At 42.6% G+C, this 20,827-nt stretch overlaps 1 protein-coding gene across 3 annotated transcripts in view; it reads left to right on the forward strand.

The window, feature by feature from the left end:
• Positions 1-1,311: 1,311 nt before the first annotated feature.
• GAB3 (GRB2 associated binding protein 3) overlaps positions 1,312-20,827 on the forward strand; it is a 65,958-nt gene continuing 46,442 nt past the window's right edge. For 2 of the 3 annotated variants that reach the window (XM_032702224.1, XM_032702225.1), the window contains exon 1: positions 1,313-1,574. In XM_032702224.1, the coding sequence (XP_032558115.1) occupies positions 1,503-1,574 (72 nt within the window). In that variant the 5' untranslated portion in view covers positions 1,313-1,502. Of the gene's footprint in view, positions 1,575-20,827 lie in introns of all 3 variants that reach the window. The other variant, XM_032702227.1, reaches the window with a different exon arrangement.

Raw genomic sequence — 20,827 nt, forward strand, 5'->3', positions numbered from 1 at the left:
GCCATATATAGTACATATTATATTAAATATAATAAATACATATTGCCACTACATTTTTGCTTAAAAACTTTAAAAAACCAGTTATGGTTTCTAGTTTGTGAGATTCCAGCAGTGACACTGCAAGCTGTTTTCAGCCTGCCCTGTCAAAGAGCCCCAGCAGAGACACGAAAAATTCTGTGAAAGTATTAAACTCTCCCACTGGCCCGATGCTGCTGATCACACCTTGCAGAGTCAGGGGCACCACGAGTGCTGTATCTGGGCAGGGGCACGTGAGACTCCTGGAATTACAGAGTCGTGAAACTCAGTGAAGAATCACTGTGTCCACTTTAAGTCAAAGTTAAAAAGGACTCTTAAAAATGAACACAAGCTGCCCTGTCCTTGAAAAAGCAGGAATTTCTCATCCTGGAAAGAGGTAATGACTACAAGGATATCAGCAGAGTTATGCACTCTGTGGGAGTATTTTTTAGTTGTGACAGTGGAATGGCAACCTGTCTCCTTGAAGGCACTTCTGAAAAAGTCTGTTTCTAAAAATATATGATGTGAGAAGAAAAATCAAGTTTATTCCTATTAAATTCATACAGGGGACTAAATCCTACTGAAAAACCTTTAAATCTGCAAACCGACAAAGTCTGGCGGATGGTGGAAGCTGCAGTGGAGGTCTCAGTGGGGACAGCAGCAGTGGGGACTGGCCCTGCCGGCGCTGGCTGCGCCTCCCTCGCAGGCCAGAGCCCTTCTCCGACCATCGCGGTCAACCCCGCCAGGTCACCACGACACTTCACGGAGACCACCGCGGTCACCGCGCCCCGCCCGGCGCTCCCACGGCTCAGCTCTGGGGTTTGCTCACCCCGGGGCTCCGGGCAGGGATGGCCGCTAATCCCGGGGCTCCTGGCATGGGCGGCCAGCATCCCCGGGGCTCGGGGCAGGGATGTCCAGCATCCCCGGGGCTCCGGGCAGGGATGTCCAGCATCCCCGGGGCTCCGGGCAGGGATGTCCAGCATCCCCGGGGCTCCGGGCAGGGATGTCCAGCATCCCCGGGGCTCCGGGCAGGCAGTGTCCATCCTCCCCAGAGCTGCGGGCAGGGCTGTCCGGGGCGATGCGCGGCCGGTGGCGGGAGCAGCCCGCTGTCGGTGCCGGTGCCGGGGGTGTCGCAGGCGGCGGCGGCGAGCCCCGGCCGCCCATCACGTGCTCAGTTGTTGCATTGTGCTGGCGGCGGAGGGAGGGCTGGCCGTGTCAGTGATCAATGTCATGACTTCCTCCGCGGGCTGGAGCCGCGGCAGAGCGCAGCTGAAGGAAGCTGATTGCTGCGGGTGCGAATTGGCTGGGAACAATACACACACCCACACACCCGCACGGGCGGACAGGCACCCGCACACACACACCCGGGAGCACACACCCGGCAGCACCCAGACCCGCACACGCAGGCACACACCCGCGGGCGGACACACACGCACACGCAGCCCGCACCCTGGATCCCGCGCCGCCGCTCCGCGCCGGGGGGGAAGATGAGCTCGGGGGACGTGGTTTGCACTGGATGGCTCATCAAATCACCCCCCGAGAAGAAACTCAAGAGATACGTAAGTGCAGAGGCTCTGCTGGTATTTTTTTTCTCTCTCGCTAAAGGGATTTCGGCGTGTGCTCGCTGTCTCGTTGTCCCTTTGAAAGCTCTCTCCTGTTTCGGCTTCGCCTTGGACCAAAACAAAAAGATTTCCAAGTCCATGCGCTTATGGAGTATTTTAGTTTTCACCGACATTCTTGTGCCCTTTGGAATTAACCTTTCCCGTCTCGTAAGAGTATAATTCTTCAGTTGTTATGCAACATATCAGGCTAAAAACCACATTTCGGTTTCAGTTAATGTTGCCGTAACTAGCAGAATTGTTGTAATAGTATTGCAGATGTCACTTTTCCAGAGACGGGCAAGAACATCCTAACAAAAAAAAAAAAAAAAAGGAAAAAAACCAACCAAACAGCCCAAATCCTAATAATTTAAATTCTGAGGCTCTGCTTTGTTAAAATGCTCTGTAATTGCAATGGCACTTGCTAAAGGCAACATCTACAATAGTTTTATTTACCAACGCCAGATCCAGTAGCCAGCAGAAAGCTTCACTTTTGGTCCGTGATAAAGAGGTGCTGGAAGATGCTGTTCTGTAAAGTTCCTGATAGCTGGAAGGTGAAGGGGGCTGGCGAGAATAAGCGAGCCCTGCACGGAGAGCTGCAACTGCGTTATGTGTGAAGGGGGCCCCTTGTTTCGTTCTCTATCTGCCTGCCTGTTTGGAAAAAAAAAAAAAAAAAAAGGATGTGTGTTGCAAACATAGGAAACTGTCTCGTTGCAGGGCTCTGAGGAAGGCGCTCCGGGTAGGAATAAATGACCCTTAAAATTTTGCTTGGGACAGCATTAAAAATGTAAAGCCCTTCGTGGGCCATTTTGCATACTCATTTGTGGTGGTTCTTCATCAGGCATGTTGATATGTTGTTGTGTTGTTACACTTTTGCATTCGGTAATACCCGTTTGAGTCATGCCCTTCTACCCTAACTTACCCCCGAGCTCTGTACTAGTAGGATGCCACCGAACGTGTCTCTCGCTGCCGAGCCGAATGCATGGCTTACATCATTTGTCGTATTCACTTCTGTTTATCAGCATTTTCTCCGGACTGCTGATGTTAGCTTTTTCTAGTAATATGAGGCATAACTGTATCGTGAAGAATGTGGTGGATATCATTTGGTAGTGTATTTTTTCTTAGCCCCAAAGACTAGCAGAAAGGATAATTTCCTGATGTTAGATTTTAGTTTTAACTTATTCTAAATCTGAGTTTCTTCTTTTAGACCACAGTATTGCATTGAAATGGCTGAATATTTGCTTCGTTCGGTTAGGATTTTCCAATTCTAAAATAACCACTATGATGTGTCTCAGGGGAGCTGCAAATAAAATATGGGTCTCTAATTTTTGCTATATTTTGTAACGAGCTTACGAATAGGACTGTATAGCAGACACAGTGTAAGAGCCACTGATTCACCCAGCTGGTATCATTAGTAACTCTGTCAGTGAAGCTATTTTTGATGACTCAATATTCATAAAAGGGCAAAGTAGAGAAAACAGAATGTGATAAAGCTGGGATTTGAAAGCCCCCATTATACAGTCAAGATAATAGTCACAACAGGGGCTCTGATCAGCTCACAAGACTAGTTGCAGTCTGCTCTGCTCAGATTTTGCACAACAAAACCAAGGAAAATTTGTTCTATGTTATTCTCCAAACATCAACCACTAGATTAGCCAGATCTCTGCAGATTAGGCTCTGTTTTCTGGTTAGGAGGATAAGCTACTCCTTTGTCCATCATAAAGCAGAAATAAATCTGCTGCGAGTACAGCAAAGCTTAATGTCCTTTCTCATATGACTGGTTACACAGTGGATGCTACAAACCAGATGGAAATTGTCTCTCACCTGCTGTAAACTGTTTTCCCTCCACTTTTTATATAGTTTCATCAGCATGGCAGCTTGTGCATCTTGCACTGGGGTGGCAGATAGCTCAGGCTGAACCATAGTGACTGCTTAAAAACAACAGAGCTTTAAAACAATAACTGTTTAAACTCACTTCAGTAGGTGTCAAGTGTCAACCGCTTACAGGAGAATGGTGTTGGCTCTGGTTCTGAACTGACAACATACATAAATCCCCAAACGGTACACCACCCTTTGTGTTCAGCTGGCAAAGCCCCACGGTCTGAGCTGAAGCTTCCAGGGAGCTTCAAATGCCAGCTTGGTCTGCTGCTCATGGGACCTCTCCTACACTGCCGAGGCTTCGCTGCTCTCATGGGGTTGTCTCCCAGTTTATGTTTTCCTGAGCTCAGCATCCGGCCTTTGTAAGGTCCAACCTGAGGGTCACCTTGTTTTACATGCAGAGAAATTCTTAATCCTCCACCTATTACAACCACTAAGAAAATCTAATTAATTTCAGTTGAATCTGTAGTTAAGAAATTAGACAAAGCGATGAATTCGTGTTGTGAGACTGGGAACTGCAGATGGTCCCACTGAAGCCACTGAGGATATTTACAGTGTTTATCAAATAAAACAAATTAATCTTTCCAAGGCTAGAGCCTAAAGACCAAAGTATACCTTTATTTATCCTTGTTCTCTGAAGAAAACAATTAGGTTTTCTATGTGTAAACAAGTCAGCATTTGGGTCTAGGTAAGCAGAACATTGTTTTCAAAACTTTGAAAAGCAAAAAGCAGGTGTTAAGAATCTATATTTTTCCTGTAATGTCTTACAAAGCTGATGCTCTTAGTAGCACTATTCTTAGAAGTGTCTTATCATTCCCTAACAAAGGCTGCTCTCTTGCATGTGCAGGAAACGAACATGAGATTAATTACCCAAGTCTAACTTTCTGTAAAAACAGAGAGCTTAATGCTAAATGCACAGAATTCATTAGAAAGCGCAGGGAGCTTTGCTACAGCAGGCAAATACTCTGATAGTGGTTTAATAGCATGGGCAATGCTTTTCCCTCTGTCTGATACTTGAACCATGAAACCACCACGTCAGCCTATCTAAAGAGGCAGTTGTGCAAGGAGTCTCCCAGGAGAGTATTTGGTGTGTGTTGCAGTTCTTTGTCCTCTAACTGTGACCTGAAAGCTGTGCTGCTCTCATTTCCCCACTTGGTTCCAGCTTCTCTCACCGATCAGGGCTGTGTGGGCCTGAGCAGTGCCAAGGAACACCCAAAGCTTGGGGGAGGCTGGTATGGGGCGGAGAGAGAGACGAAGAAGTTGCTAACAAAAACTAAGAAGTGGTGGTGATGGAGGTGAAATCCATCCTGCTCCAGACCAAAAATGCTAAGTTTCAGGCATAGCTTGACATTCAGCTCCAGAAGAGGAGAATCTGGCCCCGCTGGAAATTTTGGTACTGATGTTAGTGGATCATAAGGAAATTAGATGCCATAGGAGAATCTGCTTCAAATTTGATGGGTTTCACAGTTCCTTATATTAGTGCTGAATACATCCATCCCAATTCTGTGATGTCAGCATTGAACAGCTGGCTTTTTGATACTTTTCATATGGAAATATATGTGATCACTGATTGTTATTGTTTGTTTTCTATTTATTGGTGGAGGTGGAAGGAGGGAATGGTTTCATGGCCTAGAAAACAAAAGACTTACCACAGCCAGTGCAAAAGTCACTATGAGAGGAAAACAACATGGAAGAAGGCACAGAGGATGTTTAATGAAATAAGAGACTAGTACCATTGAGAAGACACATTGCTCATGTGCTGATAAGGAGATGGGATTTTTAACACACAGCTAATTGCAGCTTGTCCTTAAACCACTGTCCCATAGTTTGCCACACTAGTGAGGAACAGCAGCAGTAGCTCTGCTGAATGACACACCAGTGTTTACTTACTGGCAGTGTTAAGTTACGTGGTTTGCAGTAGTAAAGGGCTATATACAGATGCTTGCTTGTTGTGAGTCAGTGCAGCTCCATTTAAGTCACTGCTGCACAGCTGTCCCCCTGCTGAAGAGCTATTTTTAATCTTCAGTACTATACAATTTGATGAGGGAAGACCACTTGCTCAAAAAAAAAGGCAAGTTTCCCACTTTACTTGAGTGACTGATTTCTTCAAACGTTGTTGAAAATCAAAATTCCTTGTCAGCTTTTCTAGAACAAGAGTCCAAAATGGACCTCGTATTAGAAAATGTAGCCTTGCACTTCCTGCCACGCTTCTTCTCGGAGTGTCTGGTCTGGGAAGACAAATAAGAGGTGTAAATTAGTGTACCAGATGGAAAAAGAGAGTAAAGCAGTGTCTGCTCCTGCTGCCTCTGTGCTTTGGGCTGTCAGAGGGGCCCAGCAGGGCGCAGGCGCACGTCTCTGACCGTTGGGGGATCTGCCAGGACCCGACCGCAGCACACCATGGCCAGGGGTTTGGGAGATAAGAGAATGTAGACAACTTCTCCATTTTTAGCTGAAGTTCTGGTATTTATCAGGAGAGCAAACAGGAAGTTACTGGCCACTGAGAAGAAAAAGTAAAGTAGAATTATGGAAGAGTTTGCTGAAGTAATAGGAACAAGAGTGGCAGAGCACTGCCGCGGGCGGGTGGGATGCAGAGCATCTGCTCTCGGATCTAACGTTGGGCTGCTGTCAGCAGAGGACACTGCCACCCTCCCCTAAAGAAATCCCCCAGTGCTATGTGAGGTCAAGTTTTTTACCTATGTTTTTTCTGTTGTTACTTCATTTTAAAATCCAGTGTATATTCTGGTCTATCTGGTTTGTATATTAAGAACTGAATTTTAAGTAAATGAAGGCCTCCAAGCAGAAGCTCCTATGTGGCAGCCTACACCTTCCCTTCTCTGTGAAATCCTGTACAAATTGATCTCACTGGTAAAATAACAGCAGAATATTTATGTTAGGGAGGAGTTTCCATCACTGGAGTTAAGCATTTGCAATTAGCTAAGTGCAAATCAGACCATTTTCCACACTTAACCTTGTTTTGGTAGGTTAAGTGCAATGTTTATTCTAGACCATTTTCTTCCATTTTAACCATGTTTTGATAGTTTAAATGCAATGTTTAATGAGATAGGTTGATTTCTAAGAAAGAAATAATTTCGAAAAAACACTGCTGTTCTTGGCAACCCGTGTATCAGAATAATTTCCCTTGGACTATTTATTTGGGTGGAGCCGTAACAGTCCTGAAGCCCCAGCTTAATCTTTGACTTCATGTTTTCAGTGCACAGGAATGTCCCGCTATGGGTTTCTCTTCAAAACAGAAACCTACAAGTTATCAGGTCTTTGCATTCAAAAATAGAGACTTGGGAAAAAAAAACATGCTAGTTTGAAATAGAGAAGGAAATGTTAACTCGAGTGGTAGTCCAACTAGTGATGCAGTCAAACATGGCTTAGAGGAAAAAGCATTGCAAGTCATACTTTGGTGAACTCTTTGTTGTAGCATTAAAACCATGGATAAACACATTACTTCTACCAATGATGCATTAAATTGCTATGAATGTGCATTATGAAAATTTGATAGGTTTTTAGGGAAAGGGACAAGTTTGCACCTAAAATGTTACTCAGTAGAGAAACAGTCATTTTATTTACTTTCTTGTCCTTTTCATTTGATTTGGAAATGAATTAGTAATGTGATAAGACAAGGAAAAAATGCCGGGTTTGAAATAAAATTTACATGTCAAAACATTACTTCTAGCCAGCTAAAATACATTTTCTTCTCTCTCATTTAATTCTTGAATAAAATTAAATACTTGAACTTTAAGAATTTTTTCTGCTATCCTTGACTTGTTTCAGTTTGTGTTGCATCAGGAAAACAAATAAACAAACCAACAAACAGATAGCCACACAAAACTCAGTTTTAAAATCTGCTGCAACTTAGTATTTGTTAAAAAAAGACCACCAAAACTGATGTCTAGTTCTTGTGGCAGAAAAACACTCCCTTTCTGAGGCTAACTCATTCATAGCTTTGTAATTGTTAGAATGAGACAACTGCTCTTAGAGATTTTGTTATTCCCTTCCCACCTGATGCCAGAAACCCCATCTGACCCTTGCAGTCAAAACTGCTTTGTAGTGTTCCACAAAAGCCCTGAACAGCACATTTCAGTTACCCAGGATCCCTTCCCATAGAACATTTTACAGAAAGTCAGTACAATGTTGTTATTAATATGAATTTGAAATTATTTAAATGAGAGTGTTAATTTAAATGGAACTTAGGGTGTCATACGAAAGTTTTCAACTTGTTTTTGACATTTTTTTTTTTAAAGACAATTGTTTCTGTGAGCCCTGTTAGTTATAAATATTCATCCTGTGACTCCCAAGTCCCAGGGACCATGGGTTATGTATTCATATTTCTGTTGGACAGAATAACGGCCATAAGGGGACACTTTCTAACTTCACAACTGTTGTAGTGCCAGCAGAGCACATAGTTTCTGAACAATCTGTTTTTACATACCAGACTTGCAAACTGTTTGTAGAAGTTCAAGGATTTTACGGTTGTGAGGCCGTTTTTTCAAGCTGACATTAACTGGTCGTGCCAAGGAGAAACCAATAGTTCAGAACAAGCGTGAACTATGTTTTCGTTGCAGACTTTACAAACTGTGCAGTGAAGGCACTAAGTTTACCAAGGAACTGAGTTTGTGAGTGCTGAGAAGGCTGCCCATGTGTCCCTGCTGTAAAGCTGAGTTTCCAAGGTCTGCTGCCGATTCCATAGGAAAGCCCCTGGTGTTCAGAGGTGACTGAGCTGATCAAATCCCTATGAGAGGAGAAGAAACATCTGAAGAGGTGCCAGCTGAGTTTACAGTAGCAATGAAGAAACAGTTTCAGGAGAAGTCATACGCTCCTTGGCCAAGTGCTCACTGCTATTCCAGCTACATCATCTGTATTGTTTACTAATATTTATAGTGGAAGCTTTGCAAGCTTAAGAAGTTTTATTTTTAATAAGTTCGGCATTCTGAACCCATCCTAAGAAAATAATTGTGTTCTCACTGAGGCCTTAGGTTTAAAACTAAGAAGCACTCAAGTAGCTCAGGGAATTGGGGTTTCTTGGAGATTTTTAGGTGCTTTGCTCCCACTGAAAGAAGATTTACAACATGTTTTCACTGGATCCTCCCCTGACTCCGGGGCTGCTTTTACGCTGATTAACTTTTCCTGTAGAACAGTTGGATTTGGATTGTCAGCTGAAAATGGCACTGTTACTCCAACTTCACTTTATACTTTTTAAATGTTTGTTTCTGACAGATAACTCTGAGTGTCATATCACCCTTGAGCTATGAATTATAAAATAATGGTGAACTGTTTTTCAAAAGAAAGGGAAAACCACCAGATAAATTTCATCATTATTTCAGCATCCTCCCCAAACTCCCGCTTTCATCTGTACTGAGCCTGAGAAATAGTCAAGCTGAAACATCATTAAGACAAACAAACAGAAAGGTTAGGGGACAGTTGGATTGACATATGAAGAACAGGCTTTGTGGTGGTGACACTGGTTCCCCTGTGCATCCCTCTCCTTTGGGTTTGCAGATTGAAAACCTAATAATTCTGTCATTTAAAGGAAAAAAAAAAAAGAAGCATTTATTGAAGTGTTACTAGACTGCGATGCTTTAACAATTTTAACATGTTCATATGTTCCTTTTTTTCCTTTTTTTTTCAAATTCACAACTGAAAGTACTGTTGCTATGTTACTGTAATGGTGTGTAGGCTGCTAAATAAATAGAGGGAGTTTAGTCCATGCCAGAAATAGAAAGCCAGGTCAGAGGTGACATTTGGGACATGTGGAGAAAAAAAAGAGAATATATAATTATTTCTTTCCTTCCTATCATTCTCTTCAGTCTCATTAACCCCCAACTACTTAGAAGGAAGTTACAACAGAATTTCTGAGCATGTGAGAGTACTAAAAAAATGACACCTTGGGAGTTCTGCTAAGTCTTTTGGCTTTGTTCTTTGCAAAATCAAATTTGCAAGGGAAACTGGTAAAACTGTGGCACCTCACACTCTTGTGAATCGAGTAGCTACTCGGAGGTATCAAAGGACATGGGGAACTGTTGAAAATTCACTCTGCAAAGGCTTGCTCTGAAGGGAAAATCTGACAGAGGGAACAAGCTTTGAGAAAATGTGCTCCTGTGAAGCCAGAAACAGGAAATTTGAGTCCATTGTCCTTTTTGGAGTAGTCTGGCAGGTTACCAAGGACCAGATATACAAAAACGTGTTTAGGTTCTTTATGAGTGGCCTCAGGTACCTGCCTGCACCTTCAGCTGCCTCAACATCTTTGTGAGCCTGGCTCATGATCGTGCACAAGTGCAGGGCCATTTTACCCCTCCTCTGCTGCCTCTGTGTGCTCCTGAGGTACATTGGCACCACGAGCTCTTGTTTGAGCTCCAGGGGCTGATTCAGTAAATGGTGGGAACTGCAAGCCACTAATATGAAAAACAGAGCCCAGCCCTCCCTCCATCCATGTCAGCCATGGAATCACAGAATATTCTGAGTTCGAAGGGACCCACAAGGATCATTGAGTCCAACTCCTCAGTGAATGGCCCACGTGGGGATCAAACCCAGTCGGAGCAGAAGCAGCCCTTATCCTAGGAATGAGCACAGCAGCCTCAGTACTCGCAAAGAGCAGCCCCTGACTTTATTTTCACAGCGGTATTGCAGACACTGGAAGCTCTGGGCTGTGTTCCCCCAGCACAAAACCCCTACACTGCAGTGGGCAGGCACAGCACCCCGGTGGTCCTGCCTCGCCCTTGGCCACTCTGCTCTCCTGGAAGCAGCAGCTGTGAGCTGTCAGACCTTCCCACTAGCAGGAGGTGGGAAGCAGGAACTGGACCAAGCTCACTCATGCATGAGTTAATTTAGCAGATTTGTAATTAATCTGGAAGATCTTTTCTCTAAATGTATATGTTTACTTACAAACAAATTATTCACGTGACACAGTGTAAGGGCTCTAATTCCTTTGCGAAGTAGGCAAGAAGCCCACAGCCACAACCTAAACCAGTTCAGTGCATGCAATCCTGTTAAAGATTTCTTGGTGTTATTTTTGTAGTTCCACAGATCTGTTACTTTTCTACAAAGAACCAAATAAATGTTCCCCCTACCCAAGAAACCTTTAGATTTGAGGCATTCCAGAAAATCTCGCATTTAGCATAAAACTTGTAGAGGAGGATTAAATTAGAGGGTACAACAAGAGCCAATGATGTTAAGTATGACTGGGGTTGATCTTACATTGCAGGGGGGTTAAAATTTTCTTTTTCTTTGTTAATACTCCTTGAGTGAAGGGATGGAACTTGAATGACTAGGAGCATTTCCTAACGTGGAAATGGTGGATGTGAACAGCTGGCTTAATAAGAAACTTTCCTAATTTTTCCTAATTTTCAGCCCCAAGCCAACCCCTAGTGCCTTAGACCTTGAGGGAGTCTGCAGAATTCTTGACTTTCTGTGTCAGATAACAAATGAGTAATTTAGGATCCATCAGGGTTGTTTATTTACTTACAACAGAGGTTGCTGCTGCTGTGATTGGAGGCACTGGCTGTTTTCTAGCACAACCAGTATTCAGCCTCACACTGAAGGAGTGGGTGTTAGAGGCTTTCTGTCCCCTGTGGAGTTCAAACTCTCATTTGGACTCTGTCAAATCCTTTACCCTTGCCAGAGACTGCATTTATCTCAAACCCGAAAGTGCAATTATTATGATTTATCAGTCTTCGGAGTGAATAAGATTTTACCAGGCATTTTCTACACAGAAGTCTCCAGCTGGGAGAAGTGCAACCTACAGCCTGTCCTTTCCAGGGCTGTGTTGCCTATACTCAGCAAACTGCCCAGTTTTAACCAGCAGCAGCAGCACCATTGCTAAATGGAATGAAGGATGAAGTATATTCTCTGCAGTTCTGTTATGTTATCCTCCCAAGGGACATATTTGTCTTTCATTATATTTCCAGGTCCTTGAAATGATCTTCTAAAATTTGTAAGTAAACTTGGTTTGCTGGCTGGTTAGATTAAAGCAGTTTACCCATCAGGGTGCTCCAAATGGGCCGCAGTGATGTTTGCCTGTGCTCTTTGTTGGGGCAAACAGTGTGATTGTTAAACTGAATGAAATTATGTCAAGGCAGAAAATGGCAGACATGGCCAGGTTTCAGATAAGCTGTATGAAGGTACAGTATATTTGCATTGCTGCCTTAAATCACTAAGAACTCCCCTCATTGTGGCACTTACCTTGTTGTGGAGTCAGAGGTGCTTTAGTGAAGGTTGTCCTTCGAGAACGGGCGGCACACGTTTGTGAGGTAAAGACACAGAGGGATCCTTTGGGAAGCAGGAGCTGTGGAGTCTTTTCCAGAATACAGTGCCATCACAGTGCCATTCTGGAGAGGGATAGTCATAGAGATGCATCCCAGTGCTATCAGGAATATTTCCAGGCAAATGATTTACATGTAGTTTAGCAACCTGAGCTATGTGAAGACTTCAGCAGCGGTGCCCTAATTCTCATATGCTCAGAACTTACTGTGCACCCACGGGCAGGTTTCAGTTTGACTTGTTCCTCTGGTTTACTGGATTTGGAAATGGAACTGGGATCTCTGTATGAGCATATTGTTGTAGATTTTAGTTCAGAGATCGGCGGCTTTTTTAAGAAAGCAACTATTTTATGTGCCATGTATGCATATGCCATCTACGCACATGAATAAAAGATAAGGGGCAGAGGAAAGCACTCAGGTATTAGACCTTGTACTATTAATGGACATAAAGCCTAAGATCAGTTTGTTGTAGGGCAGTTGGTCACTAGACCAAGTAAACATTGGCTTTAATAAGCTGCTGGTATTGTGCAGGTGCACAGTCAAACTGGAAGGTTAGATCTGAAGCTTTCATTTGCCTTTATCTTCTCGGAATACCTCTTTGTCCTCTCTGAAAAGATTTCAGGGACAAAGTATTTAGACTCATCAGAAAAAAATACCTTGAAATAGAAATGGCACCCCATGTTCTCTAGCAAAACAAGAGCTTAGGGAGAAAACAGAAGCTTAAAAATGTAGTCTCAAATTCTAACCCTTTATGACCATGTATGTGGGGAAAATTTAAATGATCTGAGCTGTTTTCCCTACATATTCTTTACTACTAACAATAGTACCTTGTGACTGGTAATCTCTCATCTTCATTAAACACTGAACTGGAATATCACAGTTGAGTTTGAGGCTTTTCTCTTTAGCTTTTGTAAGAATTGGCTGGATGCAAATCAAGCACAGAGCTGTGGTCTTCAGAAACAAGGGCATGGGAAGAGAAAAGCAGATAGGAGGATTTTGCCTCCCAATGGAGGTTCCCAGATCTGCCATTATCAGAGCTCCTGGTAGCTCCAGTGCTACTGGGAGAGATGGTGTGTGGTATGGGAACTGTTGCATTTACCAGCTTGTAGCTGGAAATTGAAGACAATTAATCAATATGAATATACTAAAATGCACAATTTCAGTTTGTTTTGTGTAACGTCTCTCTCACAACACTTTCCCCACAAAGAGATTTCAGCCAGATAGATGATGGTGAAATATAACAGCAGAGTTGCAGAGAAATTGGTAACTTCTTAAGAAGAATAAACTGTCACTGAAACACTTTCTATTTGAGAGATAAAATCTATGCATGGTGCAGCCATTTTTGCTTTGCCTGGCATAGAATTTGCATGACTCATGGCCAGCAGTATGCTGAGGACCTAGAAATAAAGAACACAAAAGCAGATGCTGGCTTCTGGCTGGAGGATTCCTGCACCATCTTTGAAATGATGACCCTGTTTGATGGAGCAACACACAGAGTGCAGGCAAGTGCATATAACGCTTCTCTCCCCAAGGTGAGATTATTAACCTGAAGGGTGAGAACAAGTGCAAAGAGTGCCAAACACTGCTGCCCTAGAAGTCAGCCCCAGCTGGTGAGGATAGATGATGTAACGGATCAAGCAGGAGAAGAAAGTTTTGAGTCAGGAGGGTGTAAAATGTGAAAGGCTGCACGTAGGAATGAGGAGCCGCAGTCCTAATTCGAGTACGCAGAGAGCTCAGCAGATGGCCCAGCAGATGAGCTGCTATGCACCACAGTATGTGTGAGAACACAGAATCATAGAGTGCCTTGGGTTGGAAGGGACCTTACAGCTCGTCTCATTCCAGCCCTCCTGCCATGGGCAGGGATGCCACCCACTAGATCGAGTTGCTCAGGGCACCCTCCAGCCTGGTTCTGAACACTTCCAGGGATGAGGCAGCCATGGCTTCTCTGGGAAACCTCTTCTAGCGCCTCACCATCCTCTGAGTAAAGAACTTCTTCCTAACATCTAATCTAAACATGAGAGTAGTGGTATAGCAGCACGCAAAAACAAAGCCCTGCCCTTTGGTGCTACAGGGTAACGTCAGGTGCCGTGTTCCTTACCCCAGCCGGGCCCTCCCTCTCCCGTCTGGGTGCCTTGCTTGGCTGCACACTGAACTTTCCACAACAGTACTTCATTTTGCTCTTCTGCATCACAGCAGTTTCCTCCCCTGTGTTTTGCCTTCCCGGTCCAAACAGAGCAGAGCCATCCTAGAAGTGAAGATCCTTGTCATCCACACTGACAAGGATCATCACCTTGCTGCCTCCTCCTGCCTTAGGCTGCAGCACTCAGGCTGAGCTGGCACATCCCTCAGAAGGGAAAAAAAAGCACTTCGGGCCACAGAACAGCCTCACTGGCATATTTCGGGTTTATTTCCTACAATTCCACTTCCTCCAGCAGTGAAGTCCAGTGGCCAGAGAGATTTCATGTGCAACCTGTGTGATTTTCACCTTCCCTAACAACTACAGCTCATTGGGAATTTTAGGAAAAAACTTCAAAAAATCTCCAAAAACCCATTCTTTGTGTAAGAACTGGTGAGTTTGCACCTGACTTCCTCCAGAGGATCTGTTTTGCTGCTTACTGTTTGTGAGTCTTTGGGGCTTCATTTGCAAATCATCTAAGCACTCATGGCGAGATCGTGGAAGAATCATCTTTACCACTAATAGCTTAGAGTGGCCATTGCCGCCTCACAGTCACGTTGTGATGCCACTCAGCATATCAGTGTTAGAAGCTTCTTCTTTTCCAGTGTTTTTCTAACAAACCACTGTTAATTCAGAGCAATATATTCATACGGGAAATTCCAATAATCCATGTTTTGTGATACAGCAGAAACTTGCCTTGCTAACCAGTTTGCATGTAATGTTGATGAAGTGACTGCCACTAAGTTGTTTCAAGAAGCTTCATTTCCAGTGTAATCTGCAGGAAAATCACATGGATATATCATGATGAATGAACTCAAATCACTATAATTATGCTGATAAACATCTTCTTAGATGTTCTTGGGGTGAGTGACATCTTTTTCGTTTATCTTAAACTGTTTCTGAGGAAATATAAACTGAGCTGGGAACAACATTCTTTTTATCAATATCAGAGCGTTCCCATGGCATACTCGTGCCAGCAGATACATGGCAGCTAAGCTGTGCTAGTAAAAATCCAGACAACCCTTAGATTCAAGCAGCAGCAACACAAGCAGTTGGTAATCCCTGCTTTCCCACACGCTATCCTGTCAGATTCCTTTTGTTATCTTAAAGTTTTGAGAGCATAGTTCAGGTTTTGTATCTCCTTTGCCCTTGGTGTATTTACTTGAATTGCAAACAAAGAGATTCTTTAATGCCTCCTATTTTTCTATAGTCTCTTTGAGCCTGCACTAAGACTACCCAACTCACTGAGCTCATTTAAAGATATTTTTATTTCCATCATGGATTGGCCAGCCCTTGGGACAACAGTAATTTTGTGAGTTCCCCATGAAGATTCTTTGGACCAGGTGGTGGACTAGAATACATGGTCAATGATATTTCACTGTTGGATTTTTACAGAGTATTTAGCAAAAAGAATGCTCTGGTCTTTCATAATTCAGTTCTGTATGTACAGAAACCAACCATCAACAGAAAATCCAGATCTATATGCACTGCTTGTAAAATCAAACTCTCTGAAGTGTTTCTCAGTGTAAGGACCGTGAGTCAAAGGGGAAATATTTAAGTTAGTAAGGGGAAAAATTAAACACCATGATCATCTGTCTTATTATAAAGAAGCAGAGGGATGTTAAAAACAGTACTATGCTGGCTGATTTTTTTTCTACGAAGATGATTTTTGAGGGCATTGTAATGCTTACAGTAAAACAGTTACATAAGAAATAGTGGAAGCCACTATGATACTGCATAACTTTCATGTTCAAGCATACTTGTGCAAGAGAGTAGTCAGAAAGCAATAATCAAACTATGTTTTTTCCATGGTTGAACATTAGTGGCTGTCTGGGAAATTGCGTGTTCCCTGAATTCAGTGAATTAGCTAGGTGAGGAAATCACCTCAAGGAAACTAAAATTAGCTTTATGTGTTTGGGTTGGTTGATTTTTGCCAGGAAGAAATACAGAGAGGACAAAAAAAATCTTGTTTGCTACCATTCCTCCCCAGAGATGGTGTCATTTGGCACCAGGGTGCTAACACTGCTCAGGGACCCAGTCCCAGCCTCCTGACTCATCCAGGGACTGTCCTCAAACAGGGATGGTGGCAACAGGCCTGGCATGGAGCTGCCAAAGACAGTGGAGGAGCCTCCACAGCAGCAAAGGGAAATGTTGGAAAAAAATCTTATCCTTTTGTAGGAAGATCTTGCAGGAAGCACAAACCACTTCTGACAAGGGCCCTACCCATGCAGAAACCCTTTCTGCCTGTAGCAACTTGTTTGAAAAACTTTGTCTGAAACAGTCAGTTATCACTCTGCTGGTGCAGGGTGTTGCCTCTTCTGTTCCCAGTAAAAACTCTGAGCCGTGGATGGGGTCTGTTCTGGGAACAGGCTACAGATGCTTTCATTAGTCAGCAAACACCAGAGCCCCAGGGCAGGGAGTCAGCAACAGGGAAAAGGGAGAGGGGAACACGTCCAACGCCTGTTGGCAATCCAGTTATTAAAAATAAATGTTGACTTGATGGACTTCTAACCAAACACCTGCTATGTCACAAGAGAACTCTGCTAATGCTCCCCTCCTACAGCCAGGGGTATAACTGTGGTAAATGGTGGGGACATTTCAGCTGGGTGGAAAGAAGAGCTGAGATATCCATCTAGTTACGTAACTATAGGAGGAATTGGCAACTTTGTCCCCTGTTCTTTTGACACTCATGTCTGACATTACTATTATTTCTGTATTTGCTCAGCTTTTTGGTGAAAATGTCATTAATTACTAATTTAATTCTGCGAAATGAGTCCAACGATGTATGTGTAGTGCATTTAATGGTTTCAGTCCTAAGCCTGTAATTGTTCTTTCCTGCAAATGATGCTGTTAGGAAAATTTTAGTTTCACAATGTCAAGCCATTAATTAATCAAGGACCAAACCAGAAGCAGAACACTATGGAGAGGATTCTTAGGTTTCGGAAGTCGCTGACAGTAAATCTTTGTGGAAATAGTGCCTGGCTGTGGCTGGGGAACTTCCCTCCCAGTTACACACTTCTATGGCTGCAAATGCAGGCCTGATACTTTTTCCCTGGGCAAAGACAAGGCTTTTCATGGTTAACCCTCAGCATCCAAGTGCTTCCCTGGCCTCCTTGGGTGTCTGTGATCCGTGCCAGCCCACATAAAAGCAAAGTAGCCACAGGTTTAGGAGATGGCAAACAAGGAAAAAGATCTCTCATTGCTGTTTCTTTCCCTTGAACAGCAACATCTTTAAACACAGGCTGTAAAGCAGGACATGGAGCAGGGTAACTTTGCCTGTGAGTCCTGTGAGGGCTGCGGTCCTGGAGCTCTAGAGGAGCTGAGCTACATGTCTCAGAAGGTTTCCTAACACAGAACACATGACATCTATCACATAATGGGTTGAGAAAAGAGTGTTTCTACGTCAGAGCTGAAGCACTTTGTGAAGTGGAATTAATCATAGTTAAATGTCATGTGTTTTGATTTAAATGTGGATTAGAAAGTGGGCAAGCAACAATGTTTCTAAAGACGTTGATTATTTACAGCAAAAGAATGAAAGTGAAAACATCCTGAAAACCAATAAAACAAAGAGTACTCTGGCCTGCAAATACCAATTTTTTCAAACTGGATGCAAGAAATGGTAGTGGGAGGGGGCCTGGGATGGTTTTAGTGCTTCATTCACCTTCAGCTTCAGTTGTACATTATGGGTTTGATTTTGCACATGATTTTGCACTCAAGAAAATCTTTAGTTCCCCTTTTAACTGTCAAATAGGAACAAACATGAAATCAGCCATGGAGAAGGAGCCTTGGATTAAACAAATACAAAGTCCTAATCCAGCTGGATTCAAGGCAATTGGATTATTCTGCCTAATTTTAGTAAGAATTGAAATAAACCATAATGGAAAGGAGACTCGGGTTACAGGATCAAAATTAGCATTCAAAGAGATGGACAGAGGTGTCCTATCACATATTTAAAACACCAGCAGGATAGCCTTCTACTGGATTTATTAAAAGATGACTACTCAAATAAATACCCCAAATTCCTAGATAGGCTTAAAATTCTGCCTCCATTTTTTTTTCAATAAATCATTGTATAAATTATGTGTATTTTAACTTCATGACAGTAGCAGTGCAATAATATTAGTAAGCACTGTCATTCTCAACTTATGTTAAGCAATAAGAAAGTCACAGAATAAAATATGAACATATGTGATAGGTTTAAAAACATGAATTCAAACAATCAGTAAGACCAGAAGCTCTCTAAGTGCCAAATTATTGTTGCAGAAGTATTCTTTTTATCTGTGGGTCATGATTTCCAAGAAACGAGTAAAAATGTAAACAATTCCAAGTATTTATCCCTTTGGGCACAGGGTGTATTAAACAACAACAACAAAAAATACTTCAGGGACAGAAAAGAATTGTTGACCAGGGCATTTTAGAAGGAAGCCAATAATGCCTCACTTGGTGAACAAGTAAGAAGAAAAAACTTGCAAATGGTTTTATTACCTGATTTGTGGAAGTTCTCCATTCAGATGAGTTTTAAAACTAAAGTCCCCTCAAGTTTAAAGAACCAAACTGGAAATCTTTTTCTGTACCAGAATTCAAAGCAGGAGATGGTTGTGGTAATTACTGGCAAGCAAATAGTAAATACTCTCAGAGGTGAAAAACCACAGAGCTGGAAACCATGCCTCTGCTGAGTTGTGTCAGATTTCATGCTTGATTACTCTGCATGAATATATTATTTCAAAATTTTTTTCAGAAGTGAAATAAATAATGCTAATTATTACTTCTGCAAAGCAGGGTGAAGCATGCAGAAGAGTGTGCTATCATTAGTTTGCTGCATTACTGGTTTAGAGGTGCCCTTTTGAGTAATACAGGTACAAATTTCCCATTGCTGCCACACTAGATTGTAGTATGTGTAAGTTATTTAAACATCTAAATCCATTTTGTTTCCTATGTAAGTTCTTTGGTGGTGATTGGATCCCACAATAAAACGTTAGTGGGTGTATCAAAGATAGGCTGAGCATCCATGCTGATAGAGTGAAGGAAAATCAGCATCACACAGTCTTTGATGGATGTGAACATTAAACAATGGCATCAGGATTGTTTCATCTAAAACAAGGAACACACTGGAATGCCATAAAAGTCAGTATGGTTGATTTTCCTTCAAAATTTCCAGGAAGCCAGCTGAGCAAATACTGTCAGTTTTGGAGCTGCCTGGCAATAGTAATGCTTCATGTTTCACCTCAAGCCTTCATCTGTCCAACTTCTGCTTTGACTGCACACAAAGGTAGCTATGGCAGCACCACAGGGAGGACCAAAATTCTTTGAGTCGTACCTGGTACAGACCAAACCCATCAGAAACCACCCATTTCAGGCAGTGTTGAGTGTGAAACCAGAAAGTGGCAGCAGCTTTTCCTGTCTGTTGCAATTCTGGAAATTTCCCCAAGAAAATACAGTTAGCTGGGCAAGGAGTCATGTCATAAAAATCTCCATTGCCTTCCTAGGAAGCTTTTTCAGTTTACATCTTACAGTAAATCTGTCAGCTCTCTGGGTAGATTACTTTCCAGCAAACTTCCATGGTTTGAGACATCACATTGTATCACTCATCTTTACCATGCACAGTATGTGTGGCTTTTGTGTGTGTCTGATTATTCTTGTAACCTGCTGAGGTAAGAAAAGGAATTTTTCCCCTTGTTTCCCTAAGGCCAGGGTGCCATTCTTCATCCTCCTGGGTAATACTGTTTTCTTGCTCTACAGTCTTCCCTCTAAATCAGAGTCTTTAGGGACAGAAGAGGCACTTCCCTTGGCATACCCTTGGAAAACAGCTCCCTGGGATTTTGCAATGACTTTTAGCACAAACATCAAGACAGCATGGCCATATGATTCTTCCTGGGCTTTGTAAAGTATTAAAAACCATATTTTCTACTGAGAAAAGGCTTTTCTATCTGCAGAAGGACTAGATCAACCATTAAACTCCCTCAGAAGTTCACATTTACCCTTATTTTTTGCCATCTCTCTCAGCCCACCTTTTAAAGGCCTCCTAAAACCATCAGCTCTGTGCCAATGCCCTCTGAATGGCAGCATCTCTGCTACAGCCACACTTACTCTGTGGCTGAAAAACCTACCTAAACTTAGATTTTAGATTCTGCTTCCTTCTGGCTGATTTAGCATTACTGGTTTTGTAACACAAATCCTTGTCCTGACCAGGGGGTATTTTACCTCCCATTTAAACATAGCAATTAGATTTAACATGTTAGTCGCTGCATCAGCAACACACAGCGTGGTGGGGCATACATCATACATGTTACTTGTTACTCTGCATCCTAAAGAGTCACATTTACAAACTCCTTCTCATGGTAAGAAAGAGTCATAAGTGAAGGAGAAGAGTAGGAGTAATTCCGCATTCAGATCTAAATTTGTGTCAAGTGTGGGATGAAGTTTAAAATAAGAAAAGATAATAGTTGGGGTTCTGCTGTTTCTTTCCACCTCTTAGAAAAGTCAGGTTTGATCATACATTTTGCTTCTTTAAAAATGTAAAATCAAGTGATGGATCTTTGTTAAAGTGTTTCATGGGTTAAAATTAAACTTGAAAGTTAGCAGGAGGTGTTACTTGTTCTTGCATTTATTTCTTCGTTATTTTTTTGTGTCTGACCAGAAAAGGGTAACATGCAAATGTCTCTTTGTGGTTAAAAAAAAATAAGCCATGAAGTCTAAAAAAGGAAAGCAGTTACTGCTTTCTGTGTACAACCACTGCTTTCAGAAGTCTCTTTTATATCTGCTGCCTGCGACTATGACTCCATTTTTACTCAACAATATTCTGCATTGTTGGGGTAGGAGGGATCAGAGGAAGGGATTTTACTAGCTTGGTTTTCTCCTTGAAGGGAACTCCTGCAGCATTCTTCCCTTGGAAAACA

This window comes from Chiroxiphia lanceolata, chromosome 14 (assembly GCF_009829145.1).
Source record: "Chiroxiphia lanceolata isolate bChiLan1 chromosome 14, bChiLan1.pri, whole genome shotgun sequence".
Lineage (NCBI taxonomy): Eukaryota > Metazoa > Chordata > Aves > Passeriformes > Pipridae > Chiroxiphia > Chiroxiphia lanceolata.